The sequence below is a fragment of the Odontesthes bonariensis genome, chromosome 6, assembly GCF_027942865.1.
Source record: "Odontesthes bonariensis isolate fOdoBon6 chromosome 6, fOdoBon6.hap1, whole genome shotgun sequence".
In the NCBI taxonomy this organism is placed as follows: domain Eukaryota; kingdom Metazoa; phylum Chordata; class Actinopteri; order Atheriniformes; family Atherinopsidae; genus Odontesthes; species Odontesthes bonariensis.
In genome coordinates this window covers 20,185,843-20,211,639 of record NC_134511.1, presented here as the reverse complement: position 1 = coordinate 20,211,639, position 25,797 = coordinate 20,185,843, and the positions used below count along the sequence as shown (strand labels likewise).

At 42.3% G+C, this 25,797-nt stretch overlaps 1 protein-coding gene across 4 annotated transcripts; it reads right to left on the bottom strand.

The window, feature by feature from the left end:
* Positions 1-1,539: 1,539 nt before the first annotated feature.
* LOC142382207 (transducin-like enhancer protein 1) lies at positions 1,540-25,797 on the bottom strand. Of its 4 annotated transcripts, none has more exons than XM_075467805.1 (20): positions 25,041-25,797; positions 24,641-24,741; positions 23,874-23,937; positions 22,405-22,449; positions 17,880-17,942; positions 17,662-17,766; positions 11,668-11,884; positions 11,425-11,441; positions 9,106-9,219; positions 8,931-8,984; positions 8,562-8,711; positions 8,331-8,469; positions 7,801-8,000; positions 6,497-6,573; positions 6,106-6,355; positions 5,626-5,873; positions 5,209-5,356; positions 4,951-5,101; positions 4,010-4,086; positions 1,540-3,511 (listed from the first exon to the last, which is right to left on the bottom strand). In XM_075467805.1, exons 1-20 carry the CDS (start codon positions 25,062-25,064, stop codon positions 3,404-3,406), a joined length of 2,352 nt encoding a protein of 783 aa, XP_075323920.1. In that variant the 5' UTR covers positions 25,065-25,797; the 3' UTR covers positions 1,540-3,403. The 4 variants fall into 4 exon arrangements, with proteins under 4 accessions (XP_075323920.1, XP_075323921.1, XP_075323922.1 ...); XM_075467806.1 differs by having other exon boundaries at positions 11,668-11,881; XM_075467807.1 differs by having other exon boundaries at positions 17,725-17,766.

Sequence of the window (25,797 nt, the reverse complement as noted above, 5' to 3'; positions counted from 1 at the left end):
TTTTTTAGGTCTGAGGTTTGGCTCAAACCTAAAGACACATTGAAACCAGGAGAGATCATTGTTTCACTGGCTCGTGCTTCCTCTCTGACAAAGAGGAGAGAGCACAGAGTCTGCAGCTAAACAAATACTCAAGGCAACTCAACAACAGATGCAGTTCTGACAGCAGGCAACCAGAAAAATGCTTTTCATGCCCCGAGGTGGCCGAGGAGGGAAGATACACCATTTCACTCAGTGCAGCATCACATCACAAACTTTATTCCTCGATTCTTCTCATGTAGTTTTTACTGTTTCGGTCTCTCTGGTCTCCACTGCCGGGCACAAATGTCAAATATGTTTAGAAAGTCTTATAAGGAAAACTGGCAGCACTAACGTAAACTTTAGATTAAAAACTTAACAGAACACATCTGCAACACGTCACCGGGGAAATTAATAAAAGGAATAAATTATTTGATTGTGACAGGCATTGCTGGAGGGACACTATTTGGCTTTAATCAGATGTATTATACCTACGCCAAGGAGGCAGAGCTTTACACGGTTTTGTTTTTAATTCCGGCCGTCTGTCTGTATGACAGAAACTACGGAGCAAAACTTTTCATTAATCTTGGGAAAGAGGTGGCGCATGGTTGAGGGTAGGACTCGTAAATTTCTGAAAAATATCCTTGACTGTTGGCCTTATGATGAATAATAATGATTAAACTGCATTAGAGCTAATACAAAGACACAGAATGTGAGTCAATCATTGTCCCTATTAAAGCAATTACTTTAACAAGCTCCTACGTTGACCAAAGGTGAAGCTCTCAGTCATCAGACTTCTGTCTTCCCGCTCATTTAAACAACTAATGAAATGTTTCACGCCTCGTTAAATGAATCTTTGATGAATGTTCAGGTTACATTCAAAGTGTTAATTCTCAACGAAACCAAAAGCTCGCCTCAGAATGAAACTCACCTCTCATCGTTTCACCTGTATTTACGGTGGTAAGAAGGCAAAAATAAGATGCTGGCGTCTTCTGCATTCAACCACCCCACAGCGCTGGACCCCATCCCGCTCTTCATGCTGCAACCTTCAGGACCATTTTAGATTTTGAATAACGGGGCAATATTTTGTTTCGACTTGTGGCAGCGGTCCATTTTCTGTCAGAGCAAAATGATCGACTTAATGAGTTTGATGTTGTGGAAAAGCCAGCAGGACTCAGGAGCGTGCCGTTTTAACTTTAGAAAGAAATAAAGGCATCGAGAGAAGACCGTGCCAAACATTGATGTTTGCTTGAGGCATATGATATTCCTCCAATATTGACCCGTACTCATCGGCATATATCAACGCACCCTGCTGTAAATAACAGCTCCCAGGTGACTTTCTTCCAGGAAGTTTCAATAGTTTTATTGCTGAGCTTCATCTGCACAGAGCCGAATGAGTTTCAATCATGTATGTGGAAGGAATCCAAAACCAAATTTTAGCTACATTTCTGGAATTTAAGCCTCTTCCTGTTTGCATTTCTGCTCTCTAAACTCTGACTGATCGTCGTCTTGTGTGCAAACTGGAAAAAGAAGGACTCCAATTACAAAAAAAACACATTTATTATCTAGACATTTCAATCATTTGAGTTACTACCTTAAGACCATTTAGTATTTCTCCTGATTATATGTAAAAGAAGTACAAAAACTGTTTATTTCTAAAGCATGTCTTATAAGAAAAAAAAAAAAAAGAAAAAAATATGTACATTTTTACAGACAAAAATAGATTAAAATGAAAAAAAAAAAGTAAATACAAGGTCCTGTAATTAATCAGTTAACCATGGCTGACGCTGATGGACTCCACCTCAAACTTAAGTAATAACTGTACCTTCTTTTTGTACACATCTCCAAAAGATTTAAGAATAATTTAATCTCATAATCTCACAATATTCTTTTTAAAGTGGAAAAACAATGTGACAGTATTCTCCCTCTCAACGAGTTACAGCTAATGTCCCAGTCCAAGAGTTCCAGTTAAAACAAGTGGCAACATGTGGTAAGACGTCATGTCATTTGTTTTAACGTTCAACGTCATGAGGTCATCATTTTCACCATTCAACACATACAAGAAGATTGAACTGCATGGTAAAATAACTGTAGCTGGTTCCTGTTCAGTGAGGAAATATCGCTGCTCGTATAAGACATGAAGTGTTTCACAGACTGATGAGGGCTTACAACAGGGCAGACCTGTTGGTTCTGTTCCGTAAAGGCTACTAAATAAACAAAAGAAATCACACGTAAGCCTGTCCCAAGTTAGGATCCGGGACGCTTCAGGATTCATTTAATGCAAACGTGAAAATGTACGAGTTGGCAAATGATCAGTTAAAATGGGTATATTTGGGAAAAGTAATGGAACTTGAGGATGAATTCAATCTCGTTTATGTCAGGTTTCCACCAATTTTTCTTTCAACCACGATTACAAAGGGGGAAATAAAAATAAAGCAGGTTTTTCCAGAACAAACCAGGTTTCAGCCTTTTGTAGGTAAACTTTTCAAACACTATTTTTGAAGCTTAAATGTATCAACGCACCCTGCTGTAAGCTAATAATTCTCCACAAATGTACTTTTCTCTCTCGGTTTGAATGAACTCAACGCATAAGTTTACAGTAGCATAAGGTCAGACAAGTCAGCATAGCTTTTAGCATGTTGAAAACATCCCACTTGGGTATTTAAGTAAAGCATGTAGGGGGACAGCTACCACTACAGTGCAGTTAGTATGAATAGGACTTACTGTTAAGACAGAGAGGGTACTTTTCAGACAGTGTAGGCGTATCAGAAAAGCAGGCTGAGGTTTTAAGGTCAAACACTCCAGGCTGAGAGATCGACAGGTTGTGAGCATTGTCTAAAGCAAAATACAAACCAATATATTCAGCATTCATGGTTTGTAAAATGTTCATCCGTCTGCTGTATCTCTAAACTTCAGATCGTCTCTGTCCAACATGTTCTATTTCTGTTTGCCACTTAAATATAGTCTGCGAGTTTGTTGTAGAATCTCTACTACGGGTTGAGACACCAAATTTAAAGCGTTTCATCGTCTGTAGTTGGGTACACCATCATCAAGAGACCTGGTTCCAGTCGAAGAATCCCCTTTGGCCACAAAACGTGGGCTGGTCCAATGCAGAACGCAGTAGACTCCAACATCCACATGAGTTCTTTGCCTCCATTAACATCCAACTGCTCCATTTAATTCCCAGCTGATAAGGAGTCAACTTCACAGGCACAATAAATATGCTCAAATATTTGTCTCCTTTCTTGGTCTCTGCAGCAGATGTGACGGCGAAGAAGAGTGTGCCAGAAAAGTCTCACGACTGTGATCTGGCTCCATGGGAAAATCTCTAGAAATGTAATAAAGATTTATGGAAAAGAGTGAAAGTCCCTGCTTTCTTTCCATATTTTCAGTAGATGACCTCATAAACAGTGGCCTTCTTGTCCCCTGAACCAGTAACGATGTACTTGTCATCCACAGATATGTCACAGCTTAGCACCGAAGATGATTCTTTAGACTGAGGAGGAGAAAGAGAGCACAGAAGGAATAAATGTATAAATGAGTCGGCAGGAAAGAAGTTTCTGATAAAATCTAGAAAAATGGCTTCTGTCTGTGAAATAATATTTAGGTACACAAATGAAAACATGATATCTGGTGCTCTCATTCCATTCAGCATTGCTGTATGGTGTATAAATTACAGCAGCTATCACAACATGCTTGATAAAATTGGCCATAAGGTGCTGATGCCCAACATGAGATTACATATGTCACTATTCAAAAATGAATATTTCATCACGTTTCAACAGCAGACATGCAGAAATGTGCGAATACGAAACTAAATGCACAGCAGAGAGGACTTTTTTTAAGGGCAACATTGTGGCCGTTTAGTATCCATCCTCTCATGGCGTGGATGTGACATAGTAACGGTGAAAAAACAGCTCTGCCCACTCGGATCTGTGATTTTACATCTTTTGTCATAACTTATATGTTGAATGTTGTGCTCTACAGTCCCAACCTGGAATATGCTGGCTCCGTAGGGTGTCCTCCACGCATTCAGTAAGTTGTCCTTTCCAGTACTCACAAACCATTTGCCTGGGGGGAGAAGAGCACAAAAAAAACACCACAATAAGAAAGTTAAGTGGAAGCTAAAAAGAACAAACCATCACACTGTCAACAAGATACAGCTGACAGTTCAAATTCGTAGTTCCACATTCAGAAACAATATCTGATCTCACACTATGTTGATCATTTTTAAAGTTCCTCAGAGTTGTTTTGACCACTAAGAGCCACCACACATACATATGTAATTTTCCAAACTGATGTCTGACAAACAATACCAAGTATTTCATGACATTTTTAAGTCCATGGTTTTAAATTTGTGGTCTTTTCTTTTTATGTGTGCTTATGTTACTGCCAGCGGGATATCAAAACTCGACTACTGACATGCTGAAATGCACCTGGAAACAATCAAGATAATTCTGCAGCTTTTTCCATCTGTTGGTTAAATTGTTCTTTGCGTTCGAGAGCATGATGGATCCAGTATTTACTTTGTCAACTGAAAAACAGAGACGACCACAAAAGAAAATCGTCTTCACTGCTTGACGGCTCCAATTTGCCTAGTACTGCAAATACAGAAGGATCAATAATACAAATTGGACTGAACATCCAAGCTTTCTTTGCAAAATGATTTTTGTCAGATGACAGAGTAAAAACAACGCAGAAGAAAAGAAAATACCACTTGAAGGGAAAAGTTCTTTAACCACAATGATACGATTTCTTGCTCTAACCACAACACCCACAGCTCAAGCCAAAGAGCTGTGGTGTGTTTCCTGGCTACCTCGAGACACCAATGTCATCGCAAATTAAACACAATCCATTCTAAAGAAAACTAAAATAAATGTTATGTAATGAAGGAAATGGTAAATCGGCCTAAATGTACACAGCAAGTATGCTTACCACAGTACGCAAACTGCAGGGAGAGAACACAGCTCTCATGTAGGTGAAGTTGGTACTTGTCGGGTTTGGTGACATGAAGGACCTCGACATTGCTGCTCTCCATTCCAACAGCAAGCCATTCTCCTGTCGGACAGTAGCCCAGAGAGAAGATCTGGACAGAGGAATTATTAGTCAAGTTATGTCAGCACTGAGTATTTGACCAGCTGTCGCAATTTAACCGAGTTTCCCTGGGGGTAACACTTCAATACGAGTGTGTACCTGTGACGTGAAGTCGTGCTGCTGCAGCTGCCGTCCCTCCCTCAGATCCCAGGAGCGGACAGTGTTGTCCAGGCCTCCAGTCCACAGCTTGGTGCCATCATTGGAGATGTCGATACAGCTGGCTCCATCTGTGTGGCCCTGGAACTGCCTGCAGGATACACATACAAGTTCTTAGTAAAATAAAGAAAGAAATGTTTCAACAGACGCAATAGGCCTCGTGTTGCATGGGCAGTTGGTGTCCATCGCAGGATATTAAACGCAAAGAGCCGACACGCTTTCACATCAGCAGCCACTCTTGTAGTACAAATGCTAACTATTTGGTCTCTGTGGAGTGCATCTACAAAAATGAAACTAAAAACGAGCACACTATCGATGCTGCCTGTCCTTGTACAATAAAATCAGACCGTGATCTCTTACCTAACAAGTGTCTGGTTGTGTAAATCCCAGACTGCAATGTTTCCATCACTGCAGCAAGAGAAGCAGACCTTAGAGTCCGGACTGATGGCCAGAGCGTAGCATGCTGGTGCTGATGATGTCAACTCTGCTTTAATCCTGGGAGTGGGAGTGGCCAAGTCCCAGATTGACAATGTGCTCGCCTCGCCGCCCACAATAAGCGTTCGGCCATCAGGGAGGAGACGGCAGGAGCGGATGTAGTTGTCTCGGTTCTGGTGTGATGGGCATAAAAAAAAGTTGTTGGTTTTTCTTATTTTTATTTTTGCACTGTGGTCATTACAATTCTATGTGATAAAGACCAAAGTACCTTTCAGGTCTGTACAAACATGCTCTATGGCCACAAAAGTTGTGGTTTGAACAATTTTGACATTTAATAAAAACAGATCTGCTGCTCCAGTGATTATTTGTACTGTGTTACTATCCTACACCAACCACCTCACTCACCAGGCAATCCAGCTGGGACACAGGGCTCTTGTTTCCTGGGTGACTAATGTCCCAGACCTTGACACATCCCTTTCCTCCTGTGTAAACGTGTCGGGTGGGGTTACTGATGGTGACAGCACACACCACCTCTCCATGGTTCAGTGTGTTGATCTGACGAGCATGACGAGGAATTCCTGGTCCCACTAAAGCATCTGGGGGGAATGGAACTGGCTGCATCTGTCCGTCGGCGGCAACATGAAAGGAGTAGGCGCTGATGGCACAGAGAAGAATGAGATGAGATTTCAAGAGGATATAAGAGGATGTGGAAGAAGGAAGAAAGAGGTATGAAGTAGAAGAAAGGGTTAGAAAGGGTTTTAATTGCCTACTAACAAGTCAACACAAAAACACTTACGGTTTGCCACCAGGTATTCCTGTGAGACTAGGAGGCATTCCAGGGACTCGCATGTGAGGATGAGGATCAAAACCAACCTTCAAGAGAGAAAACATATTTTATGAGCACTGTGCAAACATGCGACCATGGGAATTGGCAAAATGCATACAGGTCAGTACTAACCTGTGGAAGAGAACACAAACACTCATGAGCACAAAACAAACAGACACTCTCAAGCACTCACACACACACACACTGAATTCAAATGACAAGTGCAAGAGACTGCAAACACACAGGCAGAGCTGTCAGTGGATGGGCTGCTCCCTCCCAGCCCTGGTCCAATACACACACTCATGCCGCTGGTGAGTACACAACCTGAGTTGCTATCAAGTGTTGCCCAGACACAGCTGTATGTCCTCTAAACCTATTTAAACAGTGTAATGAACACTATGCAAATAACAAAGTGATGAGGTGACTGAACGTAAGGCTCACTAGCATACCCACAGTATAAACAGCACTACAAAGGCCTGTGAGATACAGCTGTGCAGTTATTGACATTACATACACTTTGCAATATATAATGTACAGTATGGAAAAGTAGTCAAAGAAAGTATTCACACCCCTTTATTTGCAAAGAATGAATCGCAGTGAATGCAATTTTTTTTTTCTTCCAACACTGAAATAAGATTCAAAATGAAACTGATGCAGTAAAACTATGAATAAATGTAAAGTGAGTCAAATTTACTGAAGTGAATTTAACAGAATTCAGTTGTTGAGGTCGCTAATGTCTTGAGTGATCAAGTTTGATCATTTGTGGAGAGTAAACTCCAAAGTGAAGCAAAACTAGAACAAATAATCTGACAATTCACTGTTCCGTTTACTCCTGTTCATCATGAAACTCAACAAGGCTGAACAGGTTTTTCAAAGAAGAACGGAGTTAAAAGAAACTCAAACATCGAGATGTATCCTGATACCAGATGTACTGTCAGGGAGCAGATTCCTTCAAGAGGGGACTTTACCGAAAATGGAACCGAGGGAAGTTAATTATGTAATAATGAAGGTAGTATTTAGATTCATTTGATGAGATTTGTTGAAACTTTTCACTTTAGTAACAAGGTCAAAGAGTTCAATGTCCAATGGGCACAAACTCTTAACACCCATTTGATATTATTTAAAAATGTATGAAATTCAATGTCTTAAACAACAGTTATGTTGATCTGATTTTCCATACGTTTCTTTTATTTTGTCCATGCAAAAACTTGACAGACACAATAAAAAGTCACATCTTGTTACCAAAGAACCATCCACCCTGATTTTGCACTGACCATAGGTGAGCGGCCATAAGCAGCCACAGCAGCCGCTGCTGCAGCACTCATCTGAGGCGACATGTTGTGCAGACCAGCAGCATAGGCTGCAGCGCCAGCAGCACCAGCGAGCTCTCCGTTCATCCCTGCTGCATGGGGCAACATACCAAATGCACCCGGATATGGACCCGGAACAGCCAGGGGGGTTCGTAAACCTGCAGCTGAAGAGAAGAGGGGGAAAAAGATCGTTTTGCTCAGAGTCGTCGGACACTGCTGGTGATCAATAAGCAAAAGCAAAGTAATTTCTAACCAAACTCCTCTCAGTTACAGAAGCAAAGCTCTGAACCGCCACAGTACTTTTTCAAAGTAAGCATGGGCCACGAGAACAAAGTTTTACATCATTTATACAAAGTCATTCGACCATTAATGGTGAGGGTGACTCCTAAAGGCATATTGGAAAAGGTAAAGCATTTCTTTCAGCTAAAAATAACTCCACTAAAATTACACAAATTTTAATACATTTCATTTTTAAATGTTCATACTGGACTTACTAGGTGGATGTGGTATCTCCATGGACGGGGGTTTCGACAGACTTGGCCGGATTCCAGGTGTGGAACTTGGACCAGGGGTGGAGTCACCTCTTGGTGTAGGCGTGCTTGACTTAAGCCCAGGAGTACCTGCCTTATCTCGCTGCCACACATAGAGAGAGACACTATAAATATGTAACTACTATCTATCCAAAATCAAACTGACTATAAGCTGAAACAAATGACCATCCCTACCATTACCATCTCTTTGGACTTGAGGGAGGAGGAGCTAGCTGATGAAGCAGTAGAAGCTGGACTACAGGGGTCTTTCTTGAGAAGACGTGCTTTATCCATCCCATTTTCTCTGGGGGATGGAAGGGGTGTGCCACGAGGGGAGGCTGGATCCTAGTTGGGGGGGACACACATAGGTATCATTAAAGCACATAAATTAACCAACACAGTACAGTCGTTTTATTAAAAAAAAAAACAGAGCCGTCTCTCATACACTCACTCACTGAAGTGTTGCACTGTTTGACTTTAGTTTAAGCATTATTTTTAGAGCAAAGAACCATGTTCATCACAGTAACAACAACAAAAAGAGAAAAATACCAAAAACATACTGACCTCATTTGAAACATCCACCACTAAATTGTCATCACTTTTCTCTCCATCACTATCCTGAAAATAAAGTCAATCAGATTGATAAGCATTCCGATTACAGACACATTAAAACATATTATTCCTTTTTTGAAAAAAAAAAAAAAAAAAAAAAAAGACAGAAAGCAGAACAATTTCTTACATAGTGGCTGGAGTCCTTGTCATCCACCTTGCGTTTCTTGGTGTCATTTGAAAAGTCAGGTCCGTTCCGTCGCTTATCTGAGTTCCTAAGACTTTCCGGCAACACTGAGTTACTCTTCAGACAGAAGCAGAGAAGGAGGGGGGGGGGGGGGGCAGAAAGGCAGAGCAAAGTGGAACAGGATGAGAAAAGATAAAAAACAAGACAGGTAGTGTAAAAAGAAAATTAAAAGGATTTTGGAAGAAAAAGGAGGAGAGAAATGGGGATTTTCAGGTGGTGAGACAATCTTGCAATTTACAGTTAAGGTTGTGCTTGAATGTTTGTGCATTCTGCACTTGCTCGCTAAACCGGCAGATCCATCTACCACTAATTACAAGAGCTATTCAGCCATGTGTAGAGGTTAGAAAAACAGACTCTTGCTTGCAAATAGGTTAACAGTTCACAGAAGCATGAATTAAGCAGCACTAACACTTTAACAGCAACCTCTTTTCTCACTTGACCAAAGCCAGTCACAACCAAACACAAACACATGCCTCTGAAGTTGATGATTACATTAAGTGGCCCTCAAAATCTATCAGTGCTCCCTCTCCTGGCTCTGACAAGCTGCACTGGCTGCTGTTTGTGTGTCAGTGTGTGTGTGCAGGGTGTAATTGACTGTGAAAGCATGTGTGTACGAACAAGCGTGTAACAGACTGCAAGTGTGTATTGCTTGCATAACACTTTGGTGTCCCTCTGTGTCCCAAGACCGGGCACGCACGCACACACACACACACACACACACACACCCACCCACACAAACACACACCGACGGAGCAGTCTACCCCTGGCCTCCTGACCAACGGATCCTATTGTTAATGGATTAAAGCTTCATGTAGAGTCCATTATAGTCTCAGCCTGTCAATGAAATGTGCATCCAACATACACAAACACATGCGCATGCACACATCTAGCATGGGAGCGAGCACTTTGAGAGGGGGGGGGGGAGGGTAAATGAAGGAGGAACAGCTAAGAGAGGGGGGGTGAGAAAAAAAGGGGAAAGGGAGGAGATGAGATTAGAGGAGAAAGAAGATGGAGGGAGGGTGTGAGTGTGGAGGAAAATAAAGGGTGACAAGAGACGAGGGAGGGAAAGAGTCATGGGGGGGGGTTTAAAATCTGTATACTGACAAAGGCCTCTTCCTTCAGCTCCCTCCCTCACCTCCTCCCCCCTTTATTGAAAGGTTTTAGCGAGCTGAGCACAGAAGCACTGACCCGCAAAACATAAGCAGCAACCCCCCCCCCGCCCTTCGCTTTTAGCATGGTGTCTCTCACTCACACACACAAGCTCAGTGTCATATGACTGCTGCTCCCTCACTCCCACCTTTTCCCAAGCACCCCCCCCCCCCCCCCAATCCCGCTCAGTGGTGGTGGCATTAAACACAATGAGAGTCTTTAAGCGCGGGATCAGGGGCGGTGTGAGGAGGGGGTGGAAGGGGGTAATCTGCTCACTGAGGTGTTAAATAGGCACAACAATGCAGGCCAGGTTGGAGAAGTGCGTGTGTGCGTGCATCTGTGTGTGTGTGTGTGTGTGTGTGTGTGTGTGTGTGTGTGTGTGTGTGTGATCATGCTAAAAAGCTCATTTGGAGAAAGGAAGCCTAAAAGTTGAGAATAGGGCAGAACTAAACTAAATCCAAGAGATCGCCAAACGCACACACGATTTGAAAATAGCAATCACATAAATAAAACCGTGAGGGATGGAAGCTGTTTGGGTGTGAAACAGTGGGTGAAAACTACAAGGTGCTTTTATTCATAATGACACGGTGAGATGAATTTTATTGATCTCTGAGGGGAAACTGGGTCACTGCAGCAACAAAGAATTTGATATAAAAAAATAAAAAAAGCAAGACTATCCAAATGAACAAAAAGAGAAAGGCTGAAGTCTCCTGTACTATAGGTTTCACATCTTAGTTCGAATATAACTGAGGATAAACTTGTTGTGACAGTTTAGATGATCTTATTTCAGTAAAATACAGAAAAATGCATCATCAAATAATAAGACTTTGTTCAAAAGCAGAAACGCAAACAATCCGTTACATGGCACAGCTCTATGTGATGTAAATGCAAATTACTCAGAGCAGCCTGTTTAAATTTGTTTCTGGCTCTCTTAAAGTGGAGTGTACTGACCCTCAGATATGTATCAACAGCTTAATAACAAACCAATTGTAATCATAATAAATTTAATAACAAAGTCAGTTCCCCGAAACCAAATTGTAGCCCCAAACATAAAAATAAACGGAGTTGTTCGTTAGAACAGTATGCATTGCTGCAGAAAGAGGAAGTACTTACTGTGCCAGGCTCTCGCTCTGTTGCCATTGGAAAAACACACATGTGGTTGAGGTTACAGGGTTGGGTGTTCAGCAGAGAGAAAAACAGAAAAATAAGAGAGGAAAGAGAATGAGTTCAATGTGTCTTTACCGAAGAATTCAAAAGCCATAGACAAATCAGACTCAGAGAAAGCCTAAACTAGTTTGGTCTCTATTAGCACAATCAAAGGATGCAACACAAAATACAACACAAGCATGTCTTCACCTCTAAGGTGGTCAGGTCCTGCAGGGTGCGAGTCTGCTCCAGACATGTGAGATTTTTTATCACCATCTTTTCCTGCCAGATGGGGGGGAATCGCACCAAGTGCTCCTGACAGAGCCAAGAGGCCAGCTGAACCACCTAGCTGAGAGGGGTGGAGGCCGGCGGGATGAGGGGTGAGGGGAACTGGGGCACCACCGTGGTTATGGGATAGATGCTGCTGCTATTAGAGAGGGACAGAAAGAGAAATAGATGACAAGTTAAAATAAATTGAGGTTGTGTTGCAACCCAACTAGGGTTTTCGCAATCAATGAATTTTCAATGACGATCACTCATCATATAAATAATGGCAGTAAATGATTAACGGTCCTTTTCTGCTCATTTAAAAGGCTGTGTTAAAGGACATGTACTTGTCATCCACAGCCAATCATCTCCAGGTGCTCCTTGATAACTCGTGCCACTAAACTACAGAAGCGGAAGTGAATGCAACACGACACGTAATCAAGAAAACATCAGTCGACCGTCAATGAGTGGGAAACATTGGAGAAACTGATTGTGTAGGTTTCCTTCAGCCGACTGATGTAAATAAACAAAAACTATGCAAAATTGATGGTAGTATCAAGAGGCTGCTAACTTTCTGCTAAGTTTATGATTTTCTTTTTGCATCAACCGATCAATAATGATCAAGGTAATCCCAGTAAACATGAAGACACATGAGTTTAGCTTGCAGCACGATTATGGTCCAGTCAAACAAACCTGAGACGCAGAACACAATGTTACAATATTGTTAAATACCAAGCAGGTGAGATTCAGAGTTCTCCGGCTGCAGCTTGCAAGGACGCAGTATAGCTGCCACAATGTGCAAAACATCAACACTCGACACCAAAAACTTAAAAGAGTCTGCGAATGAAACCTCACCACCAATATGTGAAAATCAATAGCACTCTAACTTAATCAATAGAGACTTCAACAGCTGGGACAGTTTCTTTAGTGTCTGGGGTTTACACCACCTCAACAAGCTGCTGCTCTCTACGAGAGGATGAACACATCCTCTCCCCCTACACACTGCGTCACACATACACACACATCCTCCACCCTCCGAGGTCAAACACTGAACAATACTGACAGCTGGGATCACAGCCCAAAGCCTGAGGATGTGGAGGGAGGGGAGAAGGGGGAGGGACACAAGGAGGAAAGAGAGGAATGACAGAGAAGGAGCAGGAGGGGAGAGAGTCGAGAGCCCCAGCTGCTGCTCGCACTGTCAGGTCTTGTGAGGGAGCGAGGCGGCTGAAGAGGGAGGAGAGGGAAGAGGGTCAGAAAGAGAGGGAGGGAGGGAGGGCAAGTTTGGCTGGCAGCCCTGCTCTCTCTTTCACACCAAATCAGGCGCTCGTCTGAGCGTGAAATGCCTTTGTGTTCCAAAACATCATTATTGCCTCCTCAGACAGCAGCCGCGGGAATCCAAGCTCACTGATTCGCCGCAAGGAGGGGTGGAGAAAGGAGGGAGAGAAGAGGAGGGGGGGGGGGGGCGGGGCACAGGAGGCGACTCAGCAGGGGTGGAAGGAGTGCTGAAGGTCAAACCGACTTTTATCTCACCTAATTGACTAACCCACCTCCCCTCCTGAGCCACCGCCTTCTTTTTTTTCCTCTCCATCCATCCCTCACTCACTCCCAATATCCACCCCCATGAATGAAAGCAAAACAACAAAATGGTCTTTTAGCCTCGACCCCCATGCCTGGCTGACACACAGAAAGTACAGTGCTGGCTCGCAAATCAAGCAATCAAACATAAACACACCCACACGTCACACTTGATCACACTAACATGCATACACAGAGTCTAGATAAACAAGGCAGGCGCACACACCCTCACTCAGCCATCCAAACGCTGCCTGTTGTTTTCTGGGGATAACAGAAATGTATGCTCTGCTACACACAGACGCATGCAAAAACATTCACACACATGGATACACAAACAGCACCCCCAGATGGGAGTAAATGGAGGGGAAGTATTGGTGGAGGCTAGGGGAGCCCGGGTTGTCATGGGAGGTTAGTGTGAGCTGGTGTGTACGAAAGTGTGTTGTGTGTGCGTGAATGTGAGCAGAGGTAGGGGCAACACGCTTCATTACACTCATTTAACTCACAAACGGGGTGAATGACAGGCTGGCGTGGGAGACGGGAGGAGATGGACGGGGAGGGGGGGGGGTCGTAAGAGCAACCGCCTGACCCCCCTTTTTACAAACACTAAAATCCTGCAATTAAGACTCAAAACAGCAACTGCCAAATCCACCTCTCACCCCATCACACACAAACAGAGACCCCCATCAGTCCACGCCAACTAACAACTCACCACACATCAAACCATCTACCCTCTGATCCCACTGCCTTACTCTTAGCTAAACTAAAGCTGCACCCCCACCCTCCCCAAACCCTTCCCACATTTCCCTCAAACTCGAGCTTATAGCTTCTCCTCCTGCCAGTTAAACCCTTATGGCTCCTATAAGGCTGATTAATTCTTTAATCCCACCCCAAAGAAAAATCATCCCTAAAGAAAGATTCCCGATCGCAACAACCTGCCCACCAGGTTTGTGGTTCATGATCATACTAAATGTCTTGTGAGTTTTTAAATTGTAGTTTAGACATGAAATCTGTCTCCATTTTTCTTTTCAGAAGAACATCACTGCCAAACAGCAGGTAAAAACCCTTCTCTCATAGCTGGTCATTTCAAATCCATCATCTCAGGCAGACAACATCTCTTGTTATATAGCTAAATTATATCCTGTCAAAAATTTTTTTTAAGTAAATCGTCTATTTTTATTTCTTGACCCTTAAAAAGTTATTTTACTTCAAACTAAACCTCTCATACGTCCTACACACACAACTCTACAATCTAACTACCGTGTTGTGATCTTTAGTATAGTTTGGTGCTGTGGTTCCGCTGCCAAGCCCGTGAAGAACACAAGCACACAAAATAACATGTGAAATTTCACACCTCTCTCCAGAATAATAGCTTTTTTAATTAAGGCTATGTACACACGTAGCCAGGTATTTTTAAAACCGAATATTTCCCCCCCTCCGTTTAAAAAATCATTTGTATCCACATTACCTCGTTTTCGAAAAAAACTCCTTCCACACATAACCGAACATCTGCGTTTTCACCTGTCTTGACAACCCAAATGCATTTGCTGTTTTGCGCAATCTGCCCTTGTCAGCTAAATAATAAAGTGTGCACGCAACTTTTTTGAGCACACTGACAGGTGATCGCATGACAGTGGACTGCCCCTCGATATGAGGACGTAATAATTCCGACAGCGACAGGAGTGAGGACCGGGACATGCGAAATTGTCACGCCATTCCTCTGGGAGTACGACTTGGGCGTGTAAAATCAAGGCAGTAAACAGCGCCTGCACAATAATAACCACCACAGTTCTCAAGGCATCCATGCTTCTTCAGTAAACAAAGGTCGCACTTTAGACTTTAAAGCAGATTTGTTGTTGTTTTGGCGCATATTGTGACGTTCGAAAACGCAAAACTCCGGTTATCTCTGTCTACACGCAGCTGCATAAACGGAGTTTTCAAAAATCTTCACTTTGCCCGGAGTTTTTAAAAACATTCGTTTACGATGCGTTTTTAAGCGTTTTCATGTGGATGACAGGTCCAAACGTAGAAAAATATATTCGTTTTAGCAGATACCCGGCTACGTGTGGATGGGGCCTAAGAAACAAAGCGAAAGGCCACTATAAGTTTGCATACTTACGTCCTAGGATGAGATACAGGTGTGATGTTTGGGACTTTTGTTTATTTTGTTACAAAATAAAGGTGTGCATGGCTGTCTGCCACAGGCACTGTACATAGTTCTGAGAGAACAGCCAAGTCTAGGAGCAAGCGTGTCCTTTGACAACTCAAAACTGCAGGTCAGTGGTCTACTGGAAAAGTTGATACTGAATCATCTTGAATGAGCCCATCGTCACAGCGGAAGGATTCCACCCGCTCAGGGTCATTTCTTTGATAAGTACAGGTCAAGAACAGGTTAAACTACATTTTAATTTAATCCCAGAGAGAAAGCGTGTCTGCTTTGTATGATGCTTTAATCAAAAAAGCATCAGTCAGCTGTTTGCATAGTTGTGAAGTGCACCATTTCAATTACTCTTTTATCTTATTTTGACAACCTCTGTCCAGCAAAAATCTTGTGCACCCCCTCCGATCTTTGGTGGGCAAAACCTTCAATTGAAGCCATATTCTGACATTTAAACTCAAAGTAGGCTGTATATCAACATTTTTACTCATATTAATACGTCAGAGATTTGACCTGGGAACCGTCTTGCTGTGAGGCCCAAGAAGCCACCACACCACTGTGCAGCATGCAAAATGAGACAGTTGTATCTCTATTAGTGGTGCAACGGATCATCATTGATCCGTGATCCGTTCGGATCAATTATTTCGGTTCGGCACACACATGATCCGCGGATTGCTTTATGAAAAAAAAATAATAATTGTGCGCATGTTCAGTCCTCACACAGCCGTTACCATTCCTGCTAGTTTCCAGGGACAGAGCTACTTTCCACGCTCTGGGTAAAAGTCTACACCAGTTCCCTCTTCAATAAGCAAACAGTCCTATGGCTCGTTTGTGATTTATTGTCCTCAGCGTAAAACATGTAGAACAGTGGGCATGGAAAATAAAAGTAGGCTAGACTTCGGTGCAGACTTTGCAGCGACATCACCCCGGTGTTTCACTGACAGGAGTGAAACCGAAAGCGGGTGAACAACCGCTCATCACAGCGGCATTTAGGCAGCCCCTTCCTTCACAATCTGACCGGGCTAAAGCGATCACAAACGCTATCGGTGTGTTTTTATGTTGCACTTTAAGTTGTTTTTCTTTGATTATGTTGAAAAGAAGATGTTAATTGTGCACTTTAAGTTGATTTTATATATTTCAATTTAATAATTTAAAAGTGTTAATAAACAAAAAGACAAAACATGTTTATTTGTCTTGTCTATTTTTTTTTTTTTTTTTTTTTTGTTTTTGCTGATCCGAAAAATGATCCGATCCGTGACTCTGATCAGAGGAACGATCCGAACCGTGAGATATTTGATCCGTTGCACCCCTAATCTCTATAGCCTCACTTTGCATTAAACATTCTAACAAGCACATTCTTCCACGGCAGAGCCATGCCAATGTGCATTTCCCCTTGCTTACAACGTAGTCACATCCAAAATTGTGTCCCGTGTTTGTCGGTGAGTTGAAGACTTGCCAACAAACTCATTACTGTTGATAATTTAGCGACTTTCTCTGCATAATTTTCCTTAACTATTCTTAAATATCCTGTCGAAGCCCTCAACAGCAAAGTTTAGATTCATATGTTTAGACTGATCTTTTACAGCTTTTTTTTTTTTTAAACAACAGAAGACAGTACAATACTCAGAAAACATACCTTAACAAAAATAACAAGAAAAATATCACTATTATTATCAGTAGTATCACCATAATGGCCATGTTACCCAGCTCCAAGTCAAGGTAAATTAGATTAGCAGATGCTTAACTTCTAACCGAAACATAAATAATAGCCTCAATAGTGATGCGGAGGGTTTCAGGTCAGACCAGGCAAAAAAAATGTGTCTCAAATAAATCACCTTGAGCAATTTGTATTATGTCTCTGTGCTATGTATTCATGGTCATGTAAACTATAGCTTTTTTTCCCCAAACAGACGGCTTTTGTTATGATTCTTTCAAAGGATTACAGAAAGGTGGACACTTCATATTGTATTTTCTCTCAAAATTAAAGAATAATTTGTATTTTGTAATAGTATTATAAAAAAGCATGCTAGACTCTTTCAAACCTCCCAACACAGCCATAATGACACTAATGGCCGCTGGAAGACAAAGAAGTGCACCTTTTCCTCTGAGATCTACACTACACAATCGCCAGATAAGGAAATGCATCTTTAAAGGAATAAACACTGAGACAGTTTGTGTGAGTACAGAGAAATTAGAAGAATACACACTGTAGGTGGAAGACCTGGCAGTCCACGTACCCCGATGGCAGCATTAAGCTCGGCCATAGTCACCTGTTTAGCTCGCTCCACAGCTTGAACCACCTGCTGCTGATGCTGTAAAACACACAGACACACGGAATGATGTAAATCAAAGCTGGGAAAACAACTAGAGTGCATAAAGGGCAACCAAAATGCAGTCTGTGGCTCAAAGTCACACACATACTTACCTCCTGTGAGAGGAAGGGAATGACTTGTGCACAGATGGTGTTTAGTCTCTTGGCAATCTCAGTCTGATGAAAGCAGAGACACAAAATAGCGAGAGACTCAATTGTTGATAACATAATTGCATTCATTTAGAAAAGACAGCTGTTCAGTTACACCAATAAAGTAATACAACTGTGTACACACAGTCGCATTAAGACACTGGAAACTGCTGCCTCCTCAGGAACAAACACACACACAGCTCCTCATCAGACTGATGCAATAACAACCCTCATCCACTTCCATCTACACACAAATTCAGTGCGAGGCCATTTTCAATATTAGTCACACTAGTGCAAACACAGATAATACAATAAGACTTTCCTCTCTAATTACTATTGTGGTCTCAGGTTTCTCTCTTGCCCGTTTTATTTTTTTTGCTCTCTCGGTCCTTCTTGTCCCTCTTCCCATCAGCACTTCAACATAATCTAATCAGCTGCTAACTTAGTTTGCTCTCCCCCAGTATCCATGCCAACACATCCGCCTGCCCCCTAAACCCCCGGAGGTGGCTACAATTGGCTGAAACCAGATACCCCCACAGTGGCATCAAATCAGATGAGGGGACTCATATTACATATCATCCAATGAAGCAGAGACAACCGCGTCCAAGATAAAGAGGGAACGAGAGGAACCATGAAACGTAGTGATCGCTCAACACACACTCCTCACAAACAGAAACACAGACACACATGCTGGATGTGAACTATCTAAATGCCCTTTGTGGTTGTGTGAATGTCAAAGAAATGTTGGATCAATTCAATTGGAAACTTTGCTAAACTCAGGACTAAAAACAATTCAGAATGTATTCATCGAGCAAGAAATCCACTTGGAGTCCCAACGGCACAAAACAACCACCTGACCCAAAAATAATTTCTTTGTGAAGAAAAAAAACTGATCAAGATGACAAGTTTTCCCTATTCACACCAAGCATGTAGAGAACTACTATATAGAAAAGACCGTTTTCAGAAATAGTGTTGCAGTTTACTACCTGCCTTAACACCTCAGTTTAGCTTATTCATATGCTAACATTTACTAAATAGTATTTCACATAAATTACATAGTAGTAAAATAGTATTTCAACATAAGTTGTGCAACATTAAACACTTTCAAACTCAAACTTTGTAGAGATGCAACTAAGAATCACCGGGACATTAAAGGAAATGTCATCTTTCACTACATGTCTCAACTTAAAAAGTAGTCAATGGTTGGACAGTTACTACAAATACCTAAATCCTTGACACCACACCTCTCGCACTCTGAATCATTGAATCGGTTTTAAGGCGTCTGACGATTCCTGAAAAGCTAAGGAGTAGATTTACTCTTTAGCGGAAACATAGCTGCTCTGATCAGAAAGCTCTGACACGCATACACCTGGCACCTCACCAAACTACTGACCCTGCCGTGGATCAGCCAATTATGTACTTGAATAGGCTTAAACAAATACTAGTGTATTCTCAATGAGTCTTGAACTAAACAAGTAGCTGCTTAACTTATAATAGAACTTGGAGTACAACAAAGTTGAAAAACAAACAAAAAAACAAAGATAATCCTTGGATAATGCTTGGCAAGATTAGAAATTATAATACCCAGAAGAATGTAACCAAGGTAGTTAAGTTCATTTACTTAAGTTCAGATAAACTATGATAGGAGTGACAATTAGAAGGGAGTCATTATTAAAGATAAACAATATTATATATATATATATCTTTATAAATCAACACTGATTTGCCAAATTATCCCAAACACATAACGATACATCATGAACTTTTCTTTATAAAAAGACACAAAAACTAAACCAGCATGCTCATTTTCCATCACTGATCTACCAGAGACGTCTGATATGATAGCATTTGGAGTTATGGCTTCTTGGGCACAAATTTTTTTACTTTGTTGAAAATGAATGGTACGTTTACACAGAAGCAAGAGCAGGGAACAGAATGAAAAAAAAAAAAGGATAATTTAGTTGCAAGAAGAAACACAACGGACCGGAAAGGCAAGCCGATGTATTAATCTGAGCGAAAGCAGAGCCTCTGGTTAGACTGAACACTTTTCTCTCAGAGATATGAAGCTGCCACATCTCTGCTTTTGATAGTGTTCCTCCTCTCAGCCAAGTGAAGGGACAGGTGGGACCACCTTAGACACCAACCAACCCCCAACCACAATGGACTTCAGGTAAACAAGGAATCAAAAGTAGTTCTAAGCTTGCAGAGTGCCTCTGTTTGACATGAATTACATGCATCCCAACATGGTGCTGTCAAAGTACAGTGGTCTTACCTACTTATTCATTTCCTCCTTATCCATATAACTTGTAGGAGTTTAATAACTTGAAATGCTTTGAATGTTCATCGACACATCTAAATACACCAGGTGGCGTAAATGGTGCATTATGAGAAAAGCTTTAAAGGGACATTTTCAGAGCCATTTCACACTTTCCATTATAAAGGACTACATTTCTTTTTTGGACCATACAACAAACGGTTTTGGCCGACCACTCTGTGCAGTGTTTATGGGATATATCTTGCCATTGTTCTCAGAGTGAATTATAATGCCATATAGTTCTACAGTACCAGCTTGGACACACAAACTCATTTCAAAATGAGAGGGTTATTGTGTGTAATGCATGGTTAAGTCTTTTTGCGAGCTTAAAAACACACAATACTTCAATCCTTAAGAAACCAGCATCCTAACAAGCTAAAGACCTTCTGAATTCCACGATCCAAGACCAAGGCTCATGCTGGCCAACTTTTGCCAAGAGAGCTTTAAATAAAGATCTATATCAGGTAGACCATACCTGTACATCTATTTGCAGAATCCTGTTGTAAGCCTATAATTAGCTTTGTATGAAGGCTAACTGATTAGGCTGTCTGAGAATAGTTTGACCAGCTTTTATAAGGTGAAGCCAGCAAATCCAAACCAACAAGACAAAGTCACAAACATCCAGAGCTGTGTGATACGGAGGTTTCATTATAAACTGTGGCTCAAGAACGTAACAAGAAAATAAATAAAGGGAACAAAGATGTGTCACTCATGTTCTCAATCAAAGCCCTTCTGAAAAGCAACACTTAGAGAGTTGCTGTGGTGCATAAATCCTCATGATGACTCTCTAATTGAGACTGTGTATAAACAAAAGTTGAGGACACGGAGGAAAGTTTTAAGCATATATGCACACACACAATGTCCTAAGAGGGAACAGGCTTCCCATTACAAATATAATTGGAGCATTACTGCCAAACTATACCCCCCCTCACCCCTTTAGTTCCCCAGCAGGAGGTGGGTTGTTAGTCTGTATCCCCCTTACCCCCCAACCCACAGAAGCTTGTTGCTCTGACAACTGCAGCCCCAAGCTAATGACCTCCCCTGGAGCTTTAGTGTGTGTCTGTTTATGTGTGTGTGGACAATAGGAAGAGATGCATCTCTGTCACAATGAAAGAACAGCAGCTTCACATGGACATAAAACGAAAGAGGAGCCAAGTAAAAAGGGATGTGGGTGAGGGTCTGGGTGAAACAAGAAAGAAGGGATCCCATAACTGTTACTGAAGAGTGAGTAAGCCACAAAGACCAGGACAGAAACATGGGAGTGGAAAAAGAATAAAATTTCAGAGGAGATGAGAGAACATGAGAAAAACACCACAGCAGAGGAGAGTAAAAGAGGCAGGGAAGTGTCCCTACATCTCAAAGAAGTAGCCAAGCCAATCCACCTCCAATTTCCTCTGGTCTGACTGGTCGATAGCTGTGGTAATTACTGGTTAGCGCTCGGAGCCTTGCACCACTCCCGTGGGGAAATGTGTGTATGAGAAAGGGTGAGTTTTAACTTCTCATCCATTCGTCTACACACATAAAAATGTAAGAATGTTTACCTTTCACTGTGTCTGAATGTACTTATGCACATACATGTTTAACCTTGTATTTGTGTGTTACTATGAACACATAAAACTGTCCCTGACCTTATTAGCATACATCACTTATGGCTAAAGAGAAGTGCCCTTCCCAGTCTGTATACATGTGCACATTAAAGCAGATAAGTGCCTGCTATTCTGTATTCCATGTTTGCGTCTTGCTTTAACCTCCCAGCTTCTAAAAAGGGGAGCTACACTACATCTCTTCTGTCGGCTTCACGTTGATCGATTCCTCTGCCCTCCCCAGCCCTGCCCCTCTAATGTAATAAAGCAGGCCGCTCCCCTAGACAGCACCAATCAATCTACAGAGCCATTCATTCTGCCTCTGGGCTCAGCCGGCCAGCCCTAACTGGGGAAATGGAGACAGAGCCCCATCGATCACAAATAAACACACATCCGCACACAGTAAAACACACATACACACACAGAAATTAAAGAACACACAAATATGTTTGTGTGCAAACACGCACACAGGCACACATTAACAGGCACACACACCAGAATCTTGCCATGAGGAAACGGGAGCGAAAGAGAGGAAGAGCCACAAACAGGGGGATGGAGGGTGGAAAAGAGGCAGACAGATAAACAGCCATACCTGTTTGTGCATTTCAATGTTGAGGCCGTATGACATCTCATAGTACTGAGGGGAACAGAGAGTCAGACGGTTAGCAAAGAGAAAGGAATCTGGATCCTTGAAAATGAAAAAGCTGGATCTACTAAAAGCTTATAATGCAACTTCACACGTCATCCTCACAGAGCAACCAAACTACCTGTACAAGGCACTCCATGCAAATCTAATGCTTTATCTGAGCAGGAGTGCCAACATAGCAGATAAATATGTCTACATTTAAAATATAGAAGTAGATATGTTCACTCTGTTCCTGTTGACAAATAAAACCAGTGTCGTGTGTTATCCTGGTGTTTCAAGAGACACAGCAATCATTTAATTTCACTTCTCCAGTTCACATGTCAAAATATCTTTAGGCAAGATATTAAAACCCCACATTGCCCCCAATCCGCTCACCGGTGTGCAAGTATACGAGAGAAATGCATCACATGTTCTGCATGTATGTGCTTGTGAACGGGTGATCTCGGCCTGAACACTTTCGGTGGTCAACAGGACTCAGCGCCCCAATGCCTAATGTCCATTTACTGCTACTAACTTAAAAAAAAAAATCATTCAAGTATTAACCTACGGTTTCCATTTCCAGAAACATTTCTCAAAAGTTAATGTGTGAGGTTATGTTTTCTGCCACCGATACACTCAACATGAACAATGTACCTGATGGGAAACAGCTAAATTGATGTGCAGCCTGACTAACAGCAGCTACGTTGTTTGTGCTTCGCATGTGCTGACATTCAGCATCTCAGCAGCATGTGTGTGTTCACACCGCAGACATTTGTGTTATGGTGGTGCTGCTGCAACACAGCTACTGCCTACACATGTTTTTTTAGACTCGTGATGCCTCGGGTAATGTACATAAAAAAAAACCAAAACATAGTTTTGTGTAATCCATATTTGATATGATTCAAAAAGCGAAAGGGTCATCCTGTCAATCTGAAACTAAAGTGAACGATGCATTGTTACTGATATGAGGTCAATATGATTGTAAAACATGTAATTTACCTGTGTATTTCAGCTGTGTAACAGCTTCCCCAATGCTTACCCCACGCATTAAAACCAAAAACCACGCCAAAACATTAAATAGGACCGTTGAAACTATACATTCCTTCCTCTGTTAGCATAGAAGTTGAGGTAACGATTGTGGTGCGAAGCCAGCCTAACGCTCGCCCTCCTTCCTGGCATGTCGGAATAAAAAGGCTGAACACTTTTGCTCAATCTAAACAGGTGTTACTTTCATGTTGGTGTGCAATGGGTTCCCTTCATTCCAGTAATAACAACGTATCCAGATTATTCATTCATCGGCCTTTGAAAAGATAAAAGTTCACATATACAGCTGGTAAGGGCACAGAATGATCTTCCTCAAGGACGCTTCGGCAGCTTAACTCCAACATGTCATGTGGAACATTGCAGGGGCGATGAATGGAGTGCACAGATCTTACCATGACGTAGTGTCTCTGCATCTCTGTTTTTTCACTGGCCAGCTTTTCACACTCCAGCTTGAGACTGAAAAACAAAACAATCCACCACTTACTTTCGAGGGAAACTCAAAACTTGCAAAGTTAAGCAAGTTTTCTTTCGCTTGAACCCAAAATCATTTGAGTGGTGTGCCTATATAGACGATTACTCTCTCTGTTGACTAAAACATCCCTCTCATTTGCTCACCGATTTAAGAAACATTAAACACAGATTCTGGCTGCCAAATGATGACGACTAGTGTGTACTGGATGCATGAGATTTTCTTAAATCCAGCTCTTTTTATTAGGAAGTGAATTAGAAACCCATCCTGTCTGTGGGTCAGCAGTATTCACCTGTTTGCGTCTAATGCAAAGAAAAATAACAGCACAAAAGCTGTCCTGGGCCAGTACACAACTACACATGCAAGGGAAAATAAGGAGTGATTTATGAAACCCTGAACCCACACACCACCCCCTGGCTCTCACCCATCACTGAGACTTCGACCTACCGCAGTGTGAGCGCCAACACTGAAACCTGCTTCATATGTGTGTGCTTTTATGTGCGTGTATGTGAAGCTTATCCAGGTTTATGAGTTAGTCTGAGGCCAGACTTGGGGTTTTGTTCATTATGGCAGGAGTGGATGACTGTGGTTAGGGTGAGGTTTAGAGTTAGCGGGTAAATGACAATGGGGAAAATTTTCCCATAATAACAGCAGAACCCTCTATGTGAAGGGTGTGTTTGTGTTATCCACCTGTGATACTGTGCCTGGAGAAACTGGAACTCCTCCTTGATGCGATCCAGTGACTCTGGGATGGTGAACTTAAAGGGCTGGCCTGGAGCCTGATGGGGCGTCTAACACACAAACACACAACATTAGGGATTATCAACATTACGCCTCATTATGTGGCCCACAATATGCACTTGATCCTCTTGAGACCCACATGTAATGTCAACAACTTTCAACTATAGTTAGTATTCAAACAATATTATCAACCCCGCTCTGCTGCTGCTCTGGCCAGATGCAGAGCTCAATTAACAAGTGGAAAGAAGATGCATTAGCATGCAGATGGCTGAAAGTACAAGAAACAGAGGGGTTATATCTAGCTCTCAGGCAGGTGAATTACTGATGCAAAAGAGGGGAAGTAACTTACCGGGTGTCGCCCCTGTGGAAACATTGTTATCTCGGGGGGGAAGCGACCGTGTCCTTCTTAAAACCCCGCTAACGAGGAATCAAACGGAGCACAAAGAGGACGTGTGAAACTCCAGATCACGGAGACGAATCCATCCGCCTCTTTTCGAAAGACCAACTGTCGTTAATTTCAAACGGAAACCAACCGCCCTGCTGCTCAGGCCGGGTTCACCGACCGTTTAACGTGATTCCCCGCTCCTCGCCGTCTCTCGGTTGCTGTGTCTCCTGAGCTCCAGCGACAGCGCGACCGCAAATCAACCGGAAAAGCACAGCAAACGGCTCATTAGCCGGAGGCAGTTGAAGAGGAAGGAGGGTAAAAACCAAGTGAGGATGAAGACTGAAGCCACTTCAGTCACTCCAGTCTGTTGTGCTTACGATCTGATGTATTCCGAGAAGAGAGCCGACCGAACTCACAGACGAAAGGACAACCCGTAGACCGTCAACACACAGCCTCAAACTGTCGGCTCTCAGCTCAAGCCTTATAAACAAATCCACAAAAGTTAATTGCAGTGAAGAGTTCCCACTTGACTCGCCGTGGTCTCTAGTTGGCGGTTAAACATTCAATAAAAACAGAAAAAAAAATATTTCCACGTTAAGTTTGTATGGAACCCTGCGTCCGAAATATATTTCACAAAAAGGGAAGAAATATGACGTTAGTTTTGATAACAAAAACTCCCACAGTGGCGCGAACGCTCCGCTGTCTGGCTCTGCTTTACCTC